This window comes from Muscardinus avellanarius (assembly GCF_963383645.1).
Source record: "Muscardinus avellanarius genome assembly, chromosome: 4".
NCBI classification, from domain to species: domain Eukaryota; kingdom Metazoa; phylum Chordata; class Mammalia; order Rodentia; family Gliridae; genus Muscardinus; species Muscardinus avellanarius.
Window position 1 is genome coordinate 84,060,509 of NC_137789.1, and position 21,560 is coordinate 84,082,068.

General features: G+C 40.3%; 1 protein-coding gene across 1 annotated transcript in view; it reads left to right on the forward strand.

Moving 5' to 3' along the window:
- Positions 1-952: 952 nt before the first annotated feature.
- Positions 953-21,560, forward strand: part of OPRK1 (opioid receptor kappa 1) — a gene marked incomplete at its 3' end in the record, with an annotated part of 29,516 nt that continues 8,908 nt past the window's right edge. Inside the window, exons 1-2 of the mRNA XM_080693756.1 lie at positions 953-1,216; positions 19,165-19,517. Of these exons, the coding sequence (XP_080549882.1) occupies positions 960-1,216; positions 19,165-19,517 (610 nt within the window). The 5' untranslated portion in view covers positions 953-959. The remainder of the gene's footprint in view (positions 1,217-19,164; positions 19,518-21,560) is intronic.

Consider the following 21,560-nt stretch of genomic DNA (forward strand, 5'->3'; position numbering starts at 1 on the left):
AGGTGTGCATCACCACACCCGGCTCATTTTGCTACTTTATATGGATGACTCAAATGCATAAAACTCTAAGAAAATTACAGTGGCTTTTCTCTCCAACTGAAAAAAAAACTATGCAAGTAAGTTCTAAGGAATGGTCCAGATTCATAATAGCACTAAATCCACACGCCTTTTCCAATTACTAAATGCAAATTGCCCCATTAGGCCACTGGGAAGGCTGGGGGTCCTGGGGAACCCAGCGAGGTGCGGCTCTGGGCGTGGAGTCGCTGGCCCGGTGGGGGCTCAGCTCTGGAGGGCGGGGCGGGGCGGGGCACCGATGGGTGGGTCTTGCCAGCCCAGCTTTTAGCCTGGCAGTGCCCTGTGCCCCTGCCGCCTCCTACCTGCTCCCCGCCCGGTGGAGCCACCTCCAGTAGTGGGAGCTGTGCACTGAGCAGTGGGAAGAGTGCGGAGCAGTCGTCTGAGCGCCAGAGAGGCGGGTGGCAGGTGCGCTGCGACATTGAAAGCTGAGCAGGACCCTGGAGCGCGGGGCTCAGCAGCGACCACTTCGGCTATTTCCAGGAACCAGAGGTGAGCCTTGAGCTTTCCAGTCCTAGCTAGGGCTCTGTGCTCCGGATGGGTTTTTTATCCTTGGACGCTCAGATCAGCAGTCTGAGACAATTCCACTAGTGGACAGTGCCGAGGAATGGCGGGGGAGGGGGTTATGCATCTGAGAGCTGGGGCGGGGGTTCTCTCCACCCCTGCTCCGCACCCAGACAGGGATAAGCTGACCGGGAATGGCAAGGAAGGTCCGGGAATGTGCGGCGGACGGGGTGTCCAGGGCCGTAGCTCTTCAGCAAAGGCAAACTGCGCGCCGCCGGGCCCCATGCGGGCAAAGTTTGTCTCTCCAGGTCCAGCCTGTCCTTTTGCGCCCGCAGTCCCCCAGGTGCAGCTTCTCCTCGCCCTCTGGCTGCAGCCGCCGGGCCATGGAGCCCCCGGTCCAGATCTTCCGCGGAGAACCAGGCCCCACCTGCGCCCCGAGCGCCTGCCTGCGCCCCAACAGCAGCGCCTGGCTCTCCGGCAGGGCCGAGTCGGACAGCAACCGCAGCGCGGGCTCCGAGGACTTGCAGCTGGAGCCCGCGCACATCTCCCCCGCGATCCCGGTCATCATCACCGCGGTCTACTCCGTGGTGTTCGTCGTGGGCCTGGTGGGAAACTCGCTGGTCATGTTCGTGATCATCCGGTGAGCGCGGGGTCGCGGCTGGAGGCGGGGGCGGGCTGGGGAGGAAAGCAGCGCCCAGCCGGGGAGCAGCCCACCCACGTGGTGGGGGCTCCAGTTTTGAGGGTTCTGGAAATCCTCGCAGGGTGGCTTCTAAAAAGAGGTGAGGATTTCCTGGGAGAGCTTTTTGTGGGGGGTCGCACAAGAAGAATCTGAGAACTGGGGCCCCAGGAGATATTAAGAAGGCCCTGGGCCTCCTCAACCCCCTGCTGAAAACTATACTTGAAAATACCAGAGTTGCAACCACAAGGTCAGCTTCTCATGGTGAAGAAATTCACTCATTTGCCCGCCTCTTGCTCACCGCCTGCTCCAGTTTGGAGCACTTTCTTTTTTGACCTTTGTAAATATTTCTTCAGATAAATTTCAGGCCCACCGAATGTACTGAAAAACAGTTCAGAACTTTCTGTGAATCATCAGACTGGTGTAATAGCTTATGAAACAAATACCAGTATAGTATTTAGGGCTGTTGGTATCCATATAAAATGTCTTTTCATTTTTTTTTTTAGAGTATCAATGACTTTTGTAAATTAGCCAGCTAGTATTTACCCTCTGAACAGTGGGCTGTGGAGATGTTTTAAAAATTGCTTTGCTATTTTTGCTATTTTACCCCACCCAAACATTCCAAAATGGAAGGTTTTATTTTATTGTTTTTTAGGGCTTTTTTTCTCTTGAAATCAACTTCCAATAAGTTTCTAAATGTCCACATGTATGCTAACTTTCTGATAAGTAAAGAGATTCTTAATTTTTAAAAGACAGAAATAAAAGGAAGAAAACCCAACGTGGTTCCATATGCCACATACATTACTCTTTCTGGGAGACCTAATACTAAAGAAAATAGACCTTTGAGAATGAAAAAGAAGCTCATATTTCTTTGAGAAGTCCCTAAAAATAAAGATACAAGGTGCTGTGATTAGGGGACACTGAAAGAATAATTATTTCTTCTTTGTCATCATTGTCATTTTTCTTTTCTATCATCATCATTATAACTTTAGTTTTAAAACAAATCCTTAAGAATAAAAGTAATACACTAATTACACATTCAAATAATATATTTATATATTATATATATTGGCATAAGTTTTTCTCCTAGGAAGTAATAATTAAAAACACCTCTTTTTATTATTTTGGCTTTGAAATGTCAAGTCATTTATCTGTACTCTGAAGTTAAAAACTATCATTTAAGCCGGGCGTGGTGGCACACACTTGTAATCCCTACATTGGGGAGGCTGAGACAGGAGACCCAGTGAGACCCTGTTTCAAAATAAAGAATAAAAATTAGGACTGGGGTGTAGCTCGGAGGTAGAATGCCCCTGGGTTCCATGCCCAATGCTGCAAAACAAACAAACAAGCAAACAAAACAAAACAAAAAAACCTATCATTTAAGCCTTTGCATAAATATTATTAAGCTTATTTCACCGAGTGTCATAATTTTGCACTCTTGTTTTAATAAATGCATATTGTATTTCACAGTAATCTTCTTAGTAATAAATAAAGGCTACAGAAAGGGGAGCATGTTGAAGGCAAATTTTTTGTCCAAGTCATTAGTAATCTCAAGACTAGTCTCCATTAGATAGAAGATCAGACAAAATAAGGACATCTGTGTTCTAAATTGTAATGAAATTTTTAGAATATATTGATACAAAGGGCATTTAGGGTAATACAACATTATTATACAAAAAGAGAACTCTAACTTAAAAGATCAGGTCTTTTCCTACCCATGTCATATTCAGTGCCTAAGAAAAACAAATTTTCTTGCTGGTATTTGGATAAGCACCTGAAGTCTTGAATTTGAAAAGAGCTTCCTAGTTGCTCGGCTACTTAGTAAATGACTCTGCAGACTAGGATTGAAAAGAATGAAGAATTCCAAAATTATGTGCAAAGATAGACCCGTCAGATGGAAAAAAGAATTATTGTAGATAAACTAAGACTTTTAATGTTTATGTTTCCCAAAGATATCCAGAACTAACATGTGGGAAAAATCCAGCTAACAGTATTTTAAAAATTAAACATTTCACATAACAACATCATCTAGTTTACCTAAATCAATGGCTAAGACAGTAAAGGAGTGTTTAGAATTTGTTCACACTGAGAGATGGTTAAAGAATCGAAAAATAAAACCTCTGAAGAAGAGTTGGTGGGTTGGGCTTATTTATCTCAATACAATAGAATAAATATTCCAGAGAGGGCAGCAAGAAGAGTGTTAGGATATGCTTGTCAGAACTGGGGAAGCTCAGTGTGGAATTCACATGCAGCTCTTCTAAGGGAAGTTGGAGGGCTGGTCAACTTTGCTTGAAAAGATGGAGGATTTCTTTTAAGAAGGACACTATTTAAAAAAATTATACATGTAGCCAGGCAAGGTGGCGCATGCTTCTAATCCCAGTACTTGGGAGGCTGCAGCCAGCCTCAGCTACTTAGTATCTCCACAACTTAAAAGGACCCTGTTTCAAAATAAAGAATAAAAAAAATGGGGCTGGGGGTGTAGCTTGGAGGTAGAATGTCCCTGGATTCTATACCCAGTACCACAAAAATAAATAAATAAAATATTATACATAAAAAAGTCCTAGCAAAGTTCAATCTTTTATAGGACATCATTCTAGAGATGGCAAATAGATGCTCACATGGTGGGCAGGTGCAGTTCTAGGATTGCTAGTTCTTCTGGTTTGGAGAGAAAATTAGAGATGTGGAACAGAGCTATGAAAAGTAGAGGTGGTTGACTTTTTTTAGACTTGCCTTACGAATTTCTTTTCCTGTGGAGCCTTGTGGTACACACCTGTAATCCCAGTACTTGGTAGACTGAGAAAGGAAGATCACAGGTTTGAGGCCAGCCTCTGTACCTTAGCAAGACCCTGAGCATCTTGGCAAGACCCTGTTTTAATTAAAATTTTTTTAAGGAGCTGGGGGGTGTATCTGGAAGGTCGAATATTCCTGGGCTCAACCTTCAGCACCAAAACAAATACACATACACACACACACACACACACACACACACACACACACACACACACATCAAATATCTTTTCTCACTTTGAGCTCCTGACAATGTTGCCTAGAATCTTCTGAAGCTATGTAAAGTTTCAAGGGTTCTTATCATTTTTTATCTACCAGCTCTCATAGCCCTGTAATATGAGGTCATATCAATATTTCACTCTGAAGACCTTAAAATCCATGCATTCTAGCCTCCCTTCTACCTAATTTTGGGGATATGGGGGTCCTTGTGGTCACAGGTATGATGCTTAGAATCCTAATCCCATAGTCTCTTGACTTCCTCCTTTGCAGGTCACCCTAAATGAACAACATGACACACATCACATCTGTACCCTGGACCTTGACAGGCAGCTCCATGTCTGAGAGATTGAGTATCAACCTTCATGCTCCTACCACAACTGCCCACACTTACAGCTGTTTACTTCCTTAACAAGGATGCTTAAAAGTTAGCAAATGATTATTAATTGCCCCAAGGGAAAAGCTACCTACTTTGTGGAAATTATTTAATTTTAATAGCCATAGATGGGTTAAGATTAAAAAATGCCACTCTTTGCTTCCTCAGGAAGCTAGAATGATTCCCACACCCTGACTAGAGCCTATGCTTTTATCCACTGTGCTACTAATATTTCACCTGACCCCTTCTGCAAACATTTGGTACCTACATCCCAGGAGGATCTACATTTTGTTTTTAAAGGATCTTCGTTTTTATCTTGCTTTCTCTTTTTCTTTTACCCAGCCTAGATTTTTACAATACACTCTGCTGTCCTGCTGTTTGGTCCTACTGCCACTCTCTTGCACCAAGGCCTAATGCCCACTAAGCCTGCACTCTTCCTTCCTTGTTCCTATTCACAATTAGATGAAGACAGATGGATAAAAGCCACTTTATTTCTGTCAAGGCAAAGTCAATGCCTCTGAGTGTACCTGACCTCTGTACTGCCTGGAGGCTTCTCTGCATCCCTCTCCTATTTTCCAGCAAGAGTCAATTCCTTCTTCTACTTCCCATAAAAAATTCAAATCTGTACTGGTTCCAAAACTTTCCACCTGACCCCTTTTCACAAGCATGGTGACAGTGGCCTCCTTCATTCTGTTCCATCTCAGGGGAAGAGTCTCTATCCTCTTATTCCAGCTCCTGTCATCTCCTGGGATTTTGCTGTATCAGTTATTTCTTTTGCACTCTATCCAGAATCTCTTTTTGTCCACCACCACTGGCTTTGTCTATTCAGCAGTTCTACATGCTCACGTGCCTGACATCTTCTTCAGCAACTCAGTATCTACTACCTTTCCATTTTTCCTGAGTTCCCTTCACTAATATCTTTTTACTATGCTGTCCATTGCAGTTGGCTAAGATTCTTGGAGGAATTGTCCTTTCTCTTTGTTTCTCTTTCTCCCATTCCACCTAGGGGCTTTTAATCAAGTTCCTTGACCAAAGCCCTAATTCTTACATTTCAGAGTCTCATTAGAGGATGGCTATTGCCTGACTTCTGTGGAGGGTCTGGCATCCTTTGACCAGTCTGAAGTTCCACACTCACTAGACAGCACTCTGTCCTTGGTTTCCCTACACATCCTCTGAGCTCCTCTTCCTCTGATATTTCCTAAATGGTCCTGTTCTCCGGGGTCTTCTCAGCTCTCTTTTATCCTCACTTGACATGTTCTCTGTTAGTCAAGGTTGGAGAAGCAACAAAGAAACAGTAATAGAGGTACATGCTAAGAGATTTCTTGCAAGAAATTGGCTTATGTGGTTGTGAAAACAGCATGGGAAGTCTGAAACCCACAGTGCTGGGCAAGCTATTGGCCTCAAGTGGAAACTTTCCTTTCTGAGAAGTCTCAACTCTGTTCTTATAGCCTTTCCACTGATCAGTCAAGTCCACCTAGATAACCTAGAAGTATCTCCCTTGCTTAAAGTCAGCTGATGATGGCCTTAAGACATATCCACAAAACAGTTTCACAGCAACAGTTACATGAGAGTTTGAAGACCTGAGAGCTATAGCCTGGCCAGGTGACACATTGAACTGACCACTATACTCTTCCTTTCAGTGGCTTTATCTGTTCTCCTGGCCATGCCTGTCAGGTACATTCTGACAAATCCTAAATCTATACCTCTATCTCTCAGTTATCTATCCCTTTCTACAGACTCAACTACCTTTGTTCCTTCTGGATGGCTCTAAGTGCCTCAGGTTTCTGCAGCATCTGTGTGCGTTAGTCTGCTAGGAATGCCATGCATAACAAAGTTACCACAGATGGAGCAGCATAAACAATATAAGGGTAATTATCTCACATTTTTGGATGCCACAGTCTAAAGCTGGGCATGGTGGTGCACACTTGTAATCCCAGTGCTTGGGAGGCTGAGACAGGAGGATCGCACAGGTTCAAGCAAGTCTCAGCTACTTAGTGAGGCTCTCAGCAACTTAGTAAGACCCTGTTTCCAAATAAAGTATAAAATAGGTTTGTGAGTATAGCCTGGAGGTAGAAAAGCCCCTGGGTTCCACTCCCAGTAACACACACACACACACACACACACACACACACACACACACACACATAGAGAATAAAATCAAGGCGTCAGCTGGGTTGAACTTCTCTCAGGTCTCTCTCTCTCTCTCTCTCTCTCTCTCTCTCTCTCTCTCTCTCTCTCTCTTGCCTATAGATTTTTTTCTTCTCTCTGTCTCCTCTTTATGTATATAACATGTCCTAATCCTTTTTACCCAGATGACCTCATTTGACCTTAACTATCTCTTTGAAAGCCATCTCCAAATATAGTCACATTCTGGGGCTCTGGGGATTAGGACTTCAACACAGGAATTTGGGGAGTACACAGCTTGGCTCAAACACTACCCACCCACCCATCCTCTTCCTCTTCTTCAGAGAACACTGGTCAGGCATCAAATTTCATAATAATTATGTTTATATTTTCTTTTGCATAAATTAGAGAAACGATATACTTCTGCAAAGGTATAAATTAATTATAAGTAAAAATAAATTTAACTAAGAAAAAATTGTAAGGTTCTAAAAATTCCATTGGTTCTTAGTCTTTGAGTTTTTCCTTCTTCATTAGTTTTTAGTGGTTGCTTGCTGGGGTTCTTCTCCTGCCTTGTCTTGAAAGTAGAATTGTCTTTTCTTTCAGACTCATCATGTTGACATTTCTGTAAAGGAGTAATTTTATAAGAAGCTGAGAAGAAAAGTAAGCCACAAAAAATAAAATGAAAATTGATACATTTCCTAAATTCAAGTTTTTTCCTCCAAAAAAAGCTAATGCACCCAAGTTTGCTGGGCATGGAGCTTATCGCATGAAGAAATCCATGTTCTTACTAACAAATAGGAGGAAAGAATATGTTTTCCTCTTCTGGGGAAAGAAGTTAATGCTTCCCTCTGCTAATACCACCTTAAGTTTGCTGGAATGTACAGATTCACTCAGGTCAACACTGAGCTCCTTTGAGCACTGTGGTTGAACTGTGTCCAATGGTGTGACTGTCCTAGTGTTGGAGAAATGTGGGAAGAAATGGGGTGGGGACCAGCCTGAGTATCTGTCATGGTGACCACTTCTTCCATTCCAGGCTTCACATTTCCTGCCTTGAAATACTTGTAATCACTGCCATTGTTTGTACACACATTTCTCAGAGTCTCACATATATCAACATGTCCCACCTTAGATAACATTTCCAAAGCACAGGTAGAGATGTGTCACATACAGGTAAAGCTCTATAATTCACCATTAATTGCCCCCTAGTCAACATAAGCCTTGTCTTGAATTTTGGTTAAAATCGTATGTTCTGGGTTTTTTCTGAATCCTGTCTTGGAAGCAACATGAAACATTTTCTTTAACGTAAATGTGACAAAAATAACTTCAGAAATTAAGAGCCTGTCTTTCATTTCTCAAGGTGATTTGTATGTGTTTGACAACCTATTAAAATAGGGAATTATTTTCACCAAAAGTGCTTATTTGGATTATCTAAAATTGTTTTCTTTTTTTGTGGGTATATGATCACAGGTGAAGTCCAAAGCCTTGTGCAACCATTTCAATGATCATATACTGAACAGGTGAAGAGAAAGAGAGGGAAGAGGGGAGAGAGGAGAGGGGAGAGGGGAGAGGGGAAAGGGTAGAGAGAGAGAGAGAGAGAGAAAGAGAGAGAGAGAGAGAGAGAGAGAGAGAGAGAGAGAGAGAGAGAGAGAGAGAGAGAGGGAGAGGGGAGAGGGGAGAGGTGAGAGGAGAGAGGAGAGAGGAGAGAGGAGAGAGGAGAGAGGAGAGAAAAGAGAGAGAAAAGGGAAGAAAGGCAGACAGGCAGGTAGACCAGCCATTGGGATACTTAATATGGAGCTCTAAGCTTTAACAAACACAAACAAAATAGTAACTTTTAAAATTATTTCTTGAAGCCGGGCATGGTGGTACATGCTTGTAAGTCCAGCACTTGGGAGGCTGAGACAGAAGGATCACAGGCATTCAAAGCTAGCCTCAGCTACTTTTCCCAAATAGGTCTTGGAGTATAGCTCAGAGGGAGAAAATCCACTGGGTTCCACCCCCAGTACCATCAAAATAAATAAATAAATAAATAAATAAATAAATAAATAAATAAATAAAATTATTTTTGATTATGTTGACTTTACAGTTTTTCCTGGTGACTATCCTTCTGTTCATTAAGTGAGGAATTTATTTCTCTATAGAAGAGTTCCTCCCCATTAATCACAGCACTTGTAGCTCCTGAACAGCAATATCTTTCTGTGACTTATATGGCTGTCATCTTCATTCCAGGTTATCATTCAGATGTACTCAATTTTTGTTACAATGGGAGGCTCTGTGTTCTGTGAGGCAGCAGGGCAGTTTCCTTTCTAAGGTCTGGCTTATGTGGTTTCAGTGGACCAAGTTAGTACAGGCTTAGAAATTTGTTACAAGAGAGAATTTCAGAATAGCATTTATTTTTTCCTCATCAGAAAAATCACCTAGTATTCAATCTTTACTCCCTTTTAGAGAGGATACTGCTTTATGTCTTAGATAAGAATGACTTATAGAAAAAGAATGAATTTCAGGAAATGGGATTCTATTATAAAAGACTTGTGGGTTATTGTATGCTTGACATTGCCAATTGGCCAAGTAAATTGGAATTTCAGTAAAGGTAGGGAAAATGTGGTGAATCAAGATATCCCAAAGGAACTTGTCAGAAGCTGAACAGTGTGATCTTTACATTAGGAACAACTGGAGTGAGAAGCAGGTAAAGATTTTCTATAACAATAGTAACAGCTTTCTGAACTTATGTTGGATAGTAATCCATTTAAATAAACAACTAGCCTATTAAATGGGGGTTGTTAGAGCTTGTTTTCAGATGAAGATATAAAACTATAGAGGTTCAACAATCTAAGGAAAGATTGTTAAAATTTGAATCCAGTATCTTAGTCCAAGTCTGTATAACTCTAAGGCCCTCTCTACTTTCCACCTTGTTGAGTTGTTTCCCACACAGAGAAGGGCAGCTTCCTCTAACAGGGGACAGAGCACAGGGGGTAGTAACTGGGACTTTCTACTTGCCCACATTCAGTGGCTTGTCCCGAGCTGATTCAGATTTTTGTATAAAGACAAAAATAGGCAGGCATGGTTGTGAATGCCAATAATCCCAGTACTTGGGAGACTGAAACAGGAGGATTGCAGGTTTGAAACCAGTCTCAGTAACTTAGTGAAACACCATTTCAAAATAAAAAATAAAATAGGACTGGGGGCGGTGATGCTCAGAGTAGAATGCTCCTGGGTTCAGACCCTTGTACCAAAAAAAGACAAAAAAATTTAAAAATATCCACATACTTCTAAGGTACAGCTAGTTTTGTACTAGAAACAGCATGCCAGTCATTGGTGGTGTGCAGCTTTCTTTTGGATTCTAGCAGACACAATAAGCCCTCACCTTGCGTGTGCAGCTGGATGCACTAGAACTTTTGTTTGAACTTTGTTTGGGAGAGTGCATTTTGACTACTGATAGGAAGAAGTGAGCTCTTCCTAGGGCACTGGCTAATCCTCGAGCATTCCCCTTATTTCATGGGTACCATCCTGTGGGGATACTTGCTAGGGCACAATGTGGCTGTACATCGCTATCTGCATAACTGAAGTGCAGTGGCCCAGGAACTCATGCCCTTTCCATTTTATGCAGACAGCTTGTTCTCTGTGCATGTAGGGAGTGGTGCTGGAGAACCACAGTGCTGCCTATAGGCAGGTAGGGTGTGGCTGGAGTTAGGTCACGGAGGCATGCCTTAAGGGTCACATCTCTTCCTGCTCCTCCTTTTCCTTCTTCTCCTTCTTTCCTTCTCTCATTGCTTCTGGCTTCTCAGGGCATCTTTTCTTTGGCATGCTCTGCTACCATCATTTTTCTGCTTTGAAACTAGCCAACAATGGACAGAACCTCTAAAACAATAAGCCACATACAACTTTCCTGTCCTAACATTTTTGTCAGATATTTTGGCCACAGCAACAAAACAAGCTAAGGGCCTGACTCTTATGTGACTATGACTCCTTTAGAACATTTTAGATTGATTAAGGAGACATAAATATTAAATCACTTGAGAAACAACCAAGTGATTATTTTCTTTCTCTTTTAAATCAAGCTGGGTTTCCTTTCTTTTTAAAATGAATAAACCACTGCCATTTAGTAAAGAACCATAATTTCAATAGAAAGCAATCCAGAAAGATATTTAGCGAATTAATTTCATTGAGACAAACTGAAGATATCTGGGGAATTTGATGAAACAAACTCATTATGTTTTCAAATAATTCTGCTGAGAAGTCACATCAGGACAATTGTCATTATTTCAGATCATTTTATTTTTATTAAAATTTTTGAAGCTTCTCCTCTAAAAGGGAGTTTTAGTTTCACAGCAAAATCTAATGAAAAGCATAGATTTCCATAAATCCCTGCCTTTCACATACACAGCCTTTGCCATATCAATATCCCCATCACAGTGGGACATTGATCACAATTGATGAACCTGTACCCCTGGCACCGTACTACCACCCAAAGCCCACAATTTACATTAAGGTTACTTCCCCACCCAACCTCTACAGAGGTATCATTGACAAATAAATGTGTATGTGTTCATGGTGTATAATGTGACAGTTTGTGCTATAGTTTGGATCTTGGGTTTCCCCCAAAGTCCCATGTATTGAAGGCTTGGTCCCCAGCCTGTCCTGTTAATGGCAGGTGGTGGAGGCTTCAGGAGGTGAGGCCTACTGGAAAGATGTCAGGTCACTGGGGCTGCGTCCTTGAGTAGGATGCTGTGATCCTGGCCCTGGCCTTTCTCTGCTTTCTAGCAGCCATGTGGTAAACAGGCCTCCTCTTACATGTATTCTTGCTGAGGAATACTTCCTGGCAACAAGACTCCCCAATAATGAGTCAACCATCTATGAACTGAAACCTCCAAAACTGTCAGCCAAATTAGCCTTTCCTTCTTCTAAGTCTATTCTTTCAAGTATTTTCTTATAGTGAAAGGAAGCTAACACAGTTTGATATATGTATAGATTGTGAAGTGTTTAACACAGTCAAGATACATAAAAACAATGTTGTGCATGTGTGTGTGTGTGTGTGTGCGTGTGCGTGCGTGCATGCGTGCGTGCGTGTGTGTGTGTGTGTGTGTGTGTGTGTGTGTCTGGTGAGGAAACAAAAGATCAAGTCATATACTTCAAGATTATAATACAGTGTTAGTAACACAGTCAGCATGCTGTACATTCAATTCCCAGAATTTATTCATCTTATAACTGAAGGGTTATTTTGACTGACACCTTCCCTTTTCCCCACCCTTGGGGGTCATTTTAAACATAGGATCTAGAATTCCTGCATTGGAAAAACATGCCAGCAAAGGGAATCGATGACACTTATTGGCAACATAAAGGAGAGTATTTAACACTTGTCTCTTACCTTCCCAGCCTCATAACATCTGCTAAAAAGGGCCACAGCTCCCTCATGTTGAGGAACTTTCCTCTTTCTGAGGTTGATCTTGGGCAGCTCCCTTGTTGTAGAATAGCTGCAGTGTGTTGGTAACATTGGATCATCCTCGTACATACTTTTATTGGTACATTATAACTATATAACATAGTGAGGTTCAAAGTGATGCTCACATGCACACAGCACTTAGTGAGTATCTCACCGCATATGACATCACTCCTCCCCAGCCACCCAATATACATTAGTGACATTGGTAGTGAGACTTTCATGTATGGAGAGACTTCTCTGAACTCTTTCCTTCATCAGCTCTCCTTTTTGCCCTCCCTACACTCCTCTAATCCCCTTCCACTATTCTATTGGCTTAATCACACTCAAATTTTCCACTAAAAGGCATCTGTTTAGATAACTTCTGTGGGCCTTTATATTAAAAGACTCCACTCAGAAAAATGGCCACTAAACTTTTTAATTTTTTTTTTTTTTACAGTTTTCAAAGTTTGACTTTCCATTAGCTCCCTACTTTGTGGTTTCAGGAAAGTTACCTAATTACTCTGAACTGTCTCCTTGCTCCCTAAAATGGGTTCAGATTGCTTCCTGTACCTGCTAGTTCCACATCCATGGACTGAACAAAATGTAGTTATGTCTATCATAGTTGCCTCTGTACTGAACACACACAGTCGTTTTAAAATTATTATTCCCTAAACGATGTAGTATAGCAACTAATTACATTGTGTTAGGTATTATAAGTAACCTAGAAATTAGAAAACGTGTATGGGATGATGTGCATAGGTCCTATGCAAACCCTGCACCACTTGAGCATCTGTGAGTTTTGGTGTAAATGCTATGTTTTCTCATGTTAAATGTCTTATGCCATGGTTCTGTAGACTTGGCCACACTAGTTATAATGCTTTTTAGGCTTTAGCTGCAAAACGTGGTAGAATTCAAAGAACCACATTATTTCTCTGATAAAATACCTGACTCCTTAACAATGTTTGAAATAAGATGACCCTGAGTTCTCTTTTACTTATTACATATGGATTCTGAGAATCTGAGGAACACAGAATATTTCTAAGACTTTTTATCTGCCTTATGGAAAGACAGTAGGAGCAATGGTAACTTACAAGACTGCATTATAGGTTGGTTGTTGGGACTGTGACAGATGATTAATGACAAGAGGAACAGGACGGCAGCAGCACAGCGTGGTGACAGTGGGAGCTGGCACCCACTGAGTGAGCATCAAGGACCAGGCCCATCGCTAAGTGATGTTATACATGTGACACTTAGTCATTGTGACAACCTTGTCAGATAATATGAAATTCCTGAAGTAGTATCTGATATGTAAGAAGTCACCCATAATGCTTACACTGATTTTGTCTTCCTGGAGTTTAAGGTCATTTGTGGACCAACATCAGTCTTTCCATTCATCCAGCCTCCCACCTCCCCAGTAGCATTCCTGGACCAAAATATCTCTTTCCTCATTGGCTTTTGTCTACGTTTTTCTCTGGCCAAGAGTGTTGGCACACATCTGTAATCCCAGTACTTGGGAGGCTGAGACAGGAGGATAGCAGGTTTGAGGCTAGCTGCAGCAATTTAGGGAGATTCTGAGCAACTTAGCAAGAATATATTTCAAAAATTAAAAAGGGTTGAGGATATAGCTCAGTGGTAAAAAAAAGAAAATCCTGAGTTCAATACCCAGTACCAACCAACCAACCAACAAAGAAAAATAAAACAAAAAACCTTGAGGTCCTTCCAAATCCTCTATTCTTTGAGCTTTTTTTCTGATTTCTCTGACATCACTGATCTCTCTGCTTTGTTACTTCACATTACAATTTATTCTCTTAGTTTAAAGATCTAGACCCAGTGTTTGTATATTGAATTTGTTTTTCAGTCATATGCAAATTTCAATATATTGAAATGCTTGTGGAATAGGCACTTAAAAAATGAAGGGATGAAAATCCAAAGTGTGTTGGAGATTGGTCATCAGGATTAAGAGTTTATTGTGCTACTTTTATGAAGGTGAAACGGGGTTGCTGTTGAGGAAGTATTACTGAAATTAAAAAACAAAACAAAAGCCAAACTAGTAAAACATCTTGGGTGAAGTACCTTTATAACAGAGGATGCCAAAAATCCACTAATGTTCTCTTCCCCTGTGTACTGTCTGAGTGCAGTAGGCACGTGGAAAGGACAAGAAGCTCTGAGATGGCCGAGGCACAGGATCGGAGACCTGCAGCTGCACCCTGTCTCTAGCACAGCAAGTGTCACATTCTCCTTGAAACTCTGTGCCCTGACTATCATGCACGTGCCTCAGTAAGCCATCTTCATGTGTCCTGCATTGTCTGTAACAATAACCCCACTAAGATGCTCTCAAGTCAAGTGTCCTGTGGAGCATTTCCAATTCTCTGAAGCTCTTCCTTAGAAGCGTACACCGCTGAGTTCCTTGCCCTGCCCCTTGCATGCCATCCATACCGTGCTTTTGATTACAGGTTTGTAACATTGCCAATTTAGCAAGAAGAGCCCCCAAACTTTGCTCTTTTAGTGCCATCTGCTCCTCTGGTGTATAAGCTAAAAAGGGCAGCTGCTATCTGCCAGCCTACCTCCAGCTTTTTTACCTAAGCCAGAACTTCCCACCTAGGTGGTACCATTTCTTTTTGAAATGCTTGAGAACTTGTGTAAAGCAATGTGGATAATAATTTCATCTCCTGTCATAGTAAGAAAACTCATTTGGCTTTTTTCATCATCGAGCATACCATGAATAGAAAGATTGACTGACATTTTTTTGTGGTTAAACCTAAATGTTGAACCCAGAACTCGACAGACTATCTCTGTGGGGATGATTCATGTGTTCACAGGATCCAGCTCACAAAATACCATCAGCAAATATTTATTGAACTCATTGTTTACTCATGACTTTTTTTTTGGCTGTACTGGGGATGGAAGCCAGGGGAATTCTACCTCCAAGTTATACCCCCAGCCCTATTTTTTATTCTTTATTTGGAAACATGGTCTCACTGAATTGCAAAGGACCTCACTAAGTAGCTGAGGCTGGCCACAAACCTCGATCCTCCTGTCTCAGCCTCCTGAATGCTGGAATTACAAGCATGTACCACAACACACAGCTTATTCATGACTTATTAACTACACCTCTAAATTCTCCCTTCCAGTGTTGTAGCTTCACAAGGATGTTTCTTCATAGCTCTGGAAGGGAGGCTCCCTCTTCCTGAGGCCCCATATCTGTTGACACTATACAAGTCATCACACTTACCTGCATCTAACTTTCTTTGGCTCCCTGAGGGAAAAGACATAAATCAGAAGTGGAAGGGCAATTGTTCTGAGAATAAATAAAAGACATGAAAATGGACATGGTAAAATTTGTAAATTAAAAAGTGCTGGATAAATAGGTAGAAGGATGCAGGAATTGGTATCATACTCCTTCGTTTGAGTTTCTGCTGAGCCTTTTAAACTATATCACTTTAAGAATTAGTTGCCTCGTTGTGGGAATAGGAGTAGTAACATCTATCACATGGAGTTACTATGAGGACTGAGAGAGAGTTCCTGGAATATACATAGAGTAATGGACATAGGGAGTTTTTTTTAAATAGGTGGCTATTTTACTGTTTTATTATTATTTTTTGCAATACTAGGAATTGAACTCAAGGGTACTTTACCTTCAAGCTATACCCACAGTCCTATATTTTATTCTTTATTTTGAAACAGGTTCTCAGCTGTGAAGGGCCTCACAAAGTAGCTGAGGATGGCCATGAATTTGCAATCCTCCTTTATCAGCCTCTCAAGTACTGGGATTATAAGCATGCACCACCACACCTGGCTAGCTCTTTTTTAAAAATACTTTTATTGATGCAATTATAGTGAAATTCAAGTGGTACAAACATGCTTTCATGTAGTACTGGTGTATCCCTACATAAGGGATTATCTTGATTACTATCCATGCTCTATCTCTTATTCTGAAATCTGATGGCAGAATTTAAAATTTTTCAATTCTGCATTTCATCTGTCTATTGCTTATAAATATCTGAAAAGCTAAAAGCAAGCTATCATTCAACATTTTATAACTATTTAAGGATACGTGTTATATTTTATGGTAATGAATTACTTTGATTTCCCTCCAGTGTATCATGTCTCAACCTTCTTTTTCTCCCCCTTATATTTTACATTCAAATTGAATTGGACAAATAGGATCATGAACACTATCTACAAACTACAGTTCTCTGTCTTCTGTGCTAACTGGTGAATTGTACCACATAAGAGGAGGAGTTGGAGAACATGAAACAAATTAGACGTGTTCTCTGGGTCAGGTGCCTTTCATTAATTACCTCTGGAACTCTATGAGATAAATATAGTATCTTCCATTTTGTACTTGGGAAACTGACACTCAAGGTGAGACCCCTTGCTGTAATTTGGATCTTAAATGGCCTGCAAAGGGCCATATGCTAAAGGCTTGGAATTAAAGATGGTGAAACTTGTATAATGTGGGGCCTCAAGAACACACACGAGTGGTGTGTTCTTGACAGGGTGGTGGGACTCCAGTCCCCATATCATACTTTTTTCTCCCAGTGATGAGAAAAGCAGTTTTACTTGCTATGTACTTCTGCCATGATGTGCTACCTACCACAGGCCAAAGCAAAGATCCAGCCAATTGTGGACTAGAACATTTTTGAGCTGAAATAAGCCCTTTATCTTTACAATCTGATTCACTCATGTGTTTTTTAAAGTAACTAACATACCCCTCTAAAGTCTACCTATAAGTTGGAGCTAAAAGTAAAGACTAAAATTAAGGTCAGCCTAACCTAATGAAGAAAAAAAAATGACATTTTAACTTTATAAAGATATAAGAGACCTGGGCAATGGTATATAACTGTAATCTCAGTACTTGGGAGGCTGGGACAAGATGATCGCAGATTCAAGGCCAGCCCCTGCAATTTGTTGAGAACCTTGGCAACTTAGCAAGACCCTCTTTCAAAATAAAAAGGGCTATGAAGTAAAATAAAATAAAATAAAATAAAATAAAATAAAATAAAATAAAAAATGTAGCTGGGAGGTAAAATGCCCCTAGGTTCAATTTCCAAGAAAGGAAGGAAGGAAAGAAGGAAAGATAGATAAGGGTCACAAAATATGAGCATAATTTTAAAAAGTCTCCCTGATGGAATCTTTGCTAACATCAGGAATTTGGGAGAAAAAGTTAAAAGAATAGAAGACAGGTTTGTAAGTTGTATTTTTTTCAAATGTAAAATCACATTTTTAAGAAGAGACTATCTGAATAGATCACATTTTGGTCTTTCTCATTAGGATCATTTGGATCTTTCTCAGTTACTATACTTACTTGTTTACCTGTGCTTTTAGGAAGCCTGTGTCACAGTCTCTTAGCCAGACATTTTTAATCACTTTCTAAAATGCATGGGTCATTTAACAATATGTGAGTAAAAGTCATAAAGGCAGAATGTAGTTTTAAACAAACTCATTTTACAGGTTCACTCCATTAGTAACAGAACATCAAAATGGAAACCAATAGATGTTGGCTATAGTACCAGTCTTTATGATGCCTTTTCATTCAACCTTGAATATATCAGTTTTATAACAAGAAGAGGTGAAAGGAGATTGTATGGAAGGAAGGACAGTAAACTCTGAGGGTAAAGTGTGATTCCATGTGTCGCATATGTTGATCCAGGCCATCTATTGCCCTCATCTCATATACTTCAAGCTAGGTTTTATTACCCTTTGTGAGCAGAAACTGAAACTTAAGAGGTCACATACTGAGATGAGACTCAGAATTGTCTAACTCCACATTAGACTAGACTGCCTTCCCAGGGGAGCAGGGCTGCTCTGACAAAGGATGTTAAAAGATGTTTCTCATGTGGAAATTTATGTCTTGAATGATGGATGAATTGATTGTCATAAGAATTACAAAGCTAAGGTGTGTAGAAAGTAATTAACATGTGGATTTCCCCTTTTTGCTCCAAAAAGCTTAATAGAATGAATAATAGGGGATGTTTAATGCTACCTCGATTTTTGAAGAAGTATTTCTAAGCAAAATAAAGCTTTTAATTTAGTTTTAGGTGAAAATTGAATTGCTCTAAACTTCATAATATAAATAATAATTTAGACTTAAAGACAATCTTTCTGACCTCTCTTGAAAATTACTGACCTCTCCACTGAAAGATGAGACAAATTATGTGCTTTAAATATCTCTCAGGATTATAGTAGAGACAGAATTATTTCTCCTCTGCTATGGAAGTGTCATCTTTGACATGTATGAGAGAAGAACTCAGCCTGCTCTATCTACATAATGCACTAATATGACAAGCCAGTGACATGCTGGCAAACAAAAATCAATAAGCCTAATTGTGTTTTAGCAATTGCAATTGGACATGTGTAAAATTGAAAATCATTTTGCATTTTCAAAGACATATAAATATAATGATTAATTTTTGTGGTACTGGGGATGGAACCCAGGGGCTTTCTACCTCTGGGCCACACTCTCAGACTTATTTTATATTTTGTTTGAAAACAGGGTCTCACTAAGCTTTGGAAAGCCACACAAAGTAGCTGAGGCTGGCTTCAAACCTGTGCCATCCTCCTGTCTCAGCCTCCCATGTACTGAGATTACAAGTGTGCACCACCACACCTGGATATGGTTAAATTTTTATTTCTGGTTTATTTGAGTAAAAGAAAACTAAATTATCTAAAAAAATTTTAAATCTCCACAACTATGGGTAGGATTAAAATGATTTTTCAGTCACATGCTCTATGCATGTCTGTTGAAAAAGTCTGGGTGTTTATCTATGCTATCTTTTTTATTAAATTATTTTCAAAAACACTAAAAAAACTCAAGTCAGAGAGCTTTGCCCATTTTTTAACTGTTTCTAGTGTCTAGAAATGTCCTTTTACATATTACACTCAATGAATAAACATGAAAAACTATGAATCCAAAGGCTGTCACAAATACACTCATCTCATGGATTTGACTTTGCAATATGGAAGGAAATGCCACTTTTTCTTATCTTTTAGATACACAAAAATGAAGACAGCCACCAACATCTACATATTTAACCTGGCTTTGGCAGATGCCTTGGTGACCACTACCATGCCCTTCCAGAGCACTGTGTATCTGATGAATTCCTGGCCATTTGGGGATGTGCTGTGCAAGATCGTCATTTCCATTGACTACTACAACATGTTCACCAGCATCTTTACCCTGACCATGATGAGCGTGGACCGCTACATTGCCGTGTGCCACCCTGTGAAGGCCTTGGACTTCCGCACACCCTTGAAGGCCAAGATAATAAACATCTGTATTTGGCTCCTGTCATCCTCTGTTGGCATATCTGCCATCGTTCTTGGAGGCACCAAAGTCAGGGAAGGTAAGAGCAGTCATTTCCATCCCATTTATAAAAACACAACTTACACAAACTTTTAATTTGGGAGTGTGTAGAATACATATCTAGTGGAAAAACAAAACAAATAAAAAAAAACCCATTGGAAATATAATGCCTAATTCCATGGAAAATTTTTCTATCTCTAAACAAAGAATGAGATAATGTCATTATTAGAACAAAGACACCAAGATCATTTCCTGTCCTGAAGTGCTATAAAAGTCAGGAGGGGTAAGATAAAGCAAAGAGCTATGGGCATATGGATTTTGAAGACACAACCTGGCATTTCTAGGGCACTCTTCTTTCCTTTTCTTTCTCTTTAACAAGAGACTAAATTGCTACAGACATTTGTGGCTCTCCTCTCTTTTCTCTTTCAAGGCTAATCTCCATATCACTTGGCTGTAGACCATTCAAATTAAGTTCACAGATGGCTTGTAGCTACGGATGAGTAAAACCATTAGAGTTTGCATATATTCATCCTTGCCCTGTTCAAGCTGATATTTTCTCTATTTCTCACTCTGGCCTTATATTGAAAATGCCTGTGTATTTTAGAATATATATAATAACCACACTATAGAAGCAACCTAAGTGTCCAACATTAGATGAATGTATGAATAAAATGTGGTGTATATACACACAATGGAATTTTACTAAGGTAAAATGAAGAACAAGATTATGTTTGCAGGAAAATTGATGAAAGTAAAGAATATCATGCTAAGTGATATCAGCCAGTCTCAGAGAGTCAGAGGCCAAATATTTTTTCTCATATGTGGAAGCTATGAAGAAAATAGGAAAGAAAAGGGATTTCACAAAAAAGTAGAGAGAAACTATAGAGTTAGTGAAAGGGGATAGGGGAGAAAAGGAGGAGAAAAGGTAAGTTTGAGGAAAGAAACAGATCAAATAATTATATGTCTATATATGAACAAATCACTACCAATCTTACTAACATGTAGGAGGGCGGGTGGAAGGGGGAAGCAGTATGAGATCCAGAGAAAAACACATCAAGTGATGTGTACATATATGAAAATATCATTATGTAACAAAACTCCCAGGTACCAATACAATTATAAAAATAACGTACTGCTGCCTGGGTCCCACCTCTGAAGGGTCTGGTGAACCAGATCCAGCATGTGAACTGGATATCAAGGTTTCTAAGATCTCCCAGGTGACTATGACCTGAGCCAAACAAAAACTACCATCTCAGGAATTTTGCTTTACTGGTAAAAGACAAAGTTACGGAATATATATCCAGTCTTTATAGATATTCACCAGGAAGAGGACAGCAGAACAATGACTTTGAACTTTGTAAATGCAACCTCAGGTTGCAGCACTTGTCTAAATGTTTCAGTTTATTAGAGATGGTTGTGATATCTCTGAAAACAGACAGTTGACTATGTGTAGCAAGAACATGCCAGAGCAGAGTAAATAGGTGCTAAGATAAAAGTTTCTCTTACATAGCAGCATAGCCTATCTTTGATTTTAGATTTTTTTTAAAAGGACGATTAGGTTCACAGAAAAATTGAATGACAAGTACAAAAAGTTTCCATTTAGTCCCCATCTCTCCCACATGTACAGCCTCCATTATAAACAGCACCCACCAGAATAGGATATTTGTTACAGCACTGAAAGCCCTACACAGACACATCATTGCCACCTAAAGTCCACAGTTGACATTGGGTTCACTTTTGGTGTTGTAGCCTCTGTGGTTTGGACAAATGGATAATGACAGGTTCCCACTGTTTTATTAACAAAATATGATTTTTACTGAAACGATAAGATAAATTTTCAGCATAGCCAAAAGAAGTGATAAGCTATAATACATGGCAGGTCTTAAGGTATGCCCAACTTTCTCTGTCAAGAAAGCACTTTAAATTACAGTTAATCACATGCAGGGTTTTATTTCTTCATGCCTACAGCAAATGGAAAAATATTACAGAAGCCTCTTGTGAGGCTTGGATGTTGGCATCATGAGCCCAACTCAGGAGCAGACACTGCCAACACACTGTGAAGCTGAGGGGAGTGGGCTAAGTC